A 2,538-nucleotide genomic window follows, 5' to 3' on the forward strand; every position below is an offset into this window, starting at 1 on the left:
ATCTTCAACATGTGTGAGGGGAAGGATAGGAGCTTGGTGGTGGATTGGGAAAGAAAAGGAGGCTCTCTCATGGTTGTTATCCAGGTAAGTCGTGTTGTTTGATGTTTAATTGATTAGGGAATAGATGGTTGTGAATGATTAGGGTTTTGCGGCGAGAAGGAGCTTAAAGGGTGGCTTTGTAACGCCCCCAAACCGTCCTATGGCAGAACTAACCATAGACCGGTCCGGTGGTCGTCACAATCAGACATTTGCCTGCGATCCGGCCGAGGTTCCACCAACGAATTAGGCTTTGCAACCCTCGGACCGTACGCGGCCAATGGTCGAGAGTGCGGGGAAAGTTACGGATCCTAGCTCTGTTACATCTTCTGTTCCATTGGCTACTGAACAGGTGGTTTTGGGAATTGCAGAGGAGTGGACAGAAGTTACTACTTTGGGTGGTAAAAACACGCAAGCAATGCAAAAAAAACTAGTTTATGGTGCTGTTCAAATTGCTTCTCCTCCCGGTTTGATGCTTTGCGGGATGCTGAGGAAGGGGAGATTGAACCTGATGCCGATCTTGCTACGGTTGAGAAGTTTGGAGCTCCTCCTGTCTCTGTAACAGGAACTGAGTCTGTCTTGGCGTCAGCTCATCAGCCATCAGCGCCTAAAGATCATGTTGCTCTTCGTGTGAAATAGCCGAGGAATTCGAAGGATGCTCATAAGTTTTTGTCTAGCTCATCTCAGAAAAATAAGGACGTTGGTCCTAGAAAGTTTTACAAAAAGAACTCCTCTCGCAACCGTTAATGTCGTGTTTTTTTGGGAATATTCGGGGTTTTAACAAGTCAAATAAACAGGATGTTGTTAGAAGTGGGTCAGGAAACATGGTTTTCAGTTTGGTTGTCTTTTGGAAACGAAGGTTCAAGAAAAAAATGTGGATCGTGTAATGAAAAAGGTTTTTGGTGATTGGCACCTTGTGTCTAACTATGCTTTCAGTCGGTTGGGACGAATCTGTTTTGTGTCAAGCCCGCAAACAAAGGTTCAGTTGTTTTCAAGAGTGGGGAGATGATTACTTGTTCTGTTCAGATGAGTGGTGGTGTGGATGAGATTTGGTGCTCTTTTATCTATGCTTATAATATTGCAGAGGAGAGGAAATCGCTTTGGGCTGATATTAAGAGGCAGCATGATTTAGCTTCATTTCGAGGTAAGCCGTGGGCTCTGTTTGGAGATTTCAACGAGACTCTGGACATTGAGGAGCATTCAAATGCTGGCTCCACTCCGTTGTTAACCTCTGGGATGCGTGATTTTCAAGACGTGGTACGTTACTGCTCTATTGGAATTGCGAGCTTTGGGTCCGTTGTTTACCTGGAGCAATAATCAAGAAAATGGTCTTATTTGTAAGAAGTTGGACAGAGTTCTTCATAATGTAGACTGGTCCCAATCTTTTCCACAATCATACTATTTGGTGGAGGCTGGGGGATGTTCTGATCATCTTCGTGGCAAGATTTACTTTGATTCTGAAGTACAACAGAAGAAGGGACCGGTTAAGTTTACGAATCTTATGGCTTCGCAACCAGAGTTCTTACGGAGTGTTGTAGACTATTGGCAGGATACTCCAGCTCTCTATCTTTCTACTTCTTCTTTGTTCTTTTTAAGCAAGAAACTCAAGCAGTTAAAACCTGTTTTACGGGAGCAAAGTCTCAACACGCTGGCTGATATTTCTCGACGAGCAACGGTTGCTTATGAGGATCTTTGTGCAAAACAGCTAGCGTCCCACTTGCATCCTACCCCTCAGGATGTGGTGGAGGAAGCAGCGACTCATGCTCGTTGGGAGCGGGTTGCAGGTTTGGAGGAGAGATTTCTCAAGCAACGCTCTAAACTTCACTGGTTGAATGTGGGGGACAAGAATAACCGAGTTTTTTACAATGCCATTACGGAAAGACAGTCTCAGAACTCGATTCATGAGATTGTTGATCCTAGTGGTAATTGTCTTACTGCTATGGATGATATTAAGGCTGAAGGGATTCAGTTCTTTTCACACTTGCTAACGCACAAAACGGCTGAGTTCACTGGTATCTCTGTTGAAGATTTAAGGGTTCTGTTGCCTTTTCGGTGTTCTGTGGACCAGCAACGTCGACTTCTTTAAGAGGTTTCAGCAATGGAGGTGAAACGAGTTCTCTTCTTTATGCCTTTAAACAAGTCTCCGGGTCCAGATGGTTTCACGGTGGAGTTTTTCAAAAGTACTTGGTCTATCCTTTGTTCGGATCTCACTAAGGCTGTCCAATCCTTTTTTGCGTTTGGTTTTTTGCCAAAAGGTGTTAATGCTACAATCCTGGCTCTTATACCAAAAACCACTTCGGCTAGTGCAATGAAGGACTACAGACCCATCTCTTGCTGTAATATCTTATATAAGATTATCTCGAAGCTTTTGGCGAACCGTCTCAAGACTATCTTGCCTGCTTTCATTGCACCAAACCAATCTGCATTCATAAAGGATCGGTTACTCATGGAGAACCTATTGCTTGCTACAGAACTTGTAAAGGATTATCATAAGGAGGGAGT

General features: G+C 44.1%; 1 protein-coding gene across 1 annotated transcript; it reads left to right on the plus strand.

The window, feature by feature from the left end:
* The first annotated feature begins 316 nt into the window (after positions 1-316).
* On the plus strand, positions 317-2,122 carry LOC147946915 (uncharacterized). Its single transcript, XM_087507295.1, has 4 exons — positions 317-437; positions 533-666; positions 973-1,293; positions 1,382-2,122. Exons 1-4 carry the CDS (start codon positions 317-319, stop codon positions 2,120-2,122), a joined length of 1,317 nt encoding a protein of 438 aa, XP_087363421.1.
* Positions 2,123-2,538: the final 416 nt, after the last annotated feature.

This window comes from Camelina sativa, chromosome 3 (genome assembly GCF_030686135.1).
Source record: "Camelina sativa cultivar CO46 ecotype springtype chromosome 3, ASM3068613v1".
Lineage (NCBI taxonomy): Eukaryota > Viridiplantae > Streptophyta > Magnoliopsida > Brassicales > Brassicaceae > Camelina > Camelina sativa.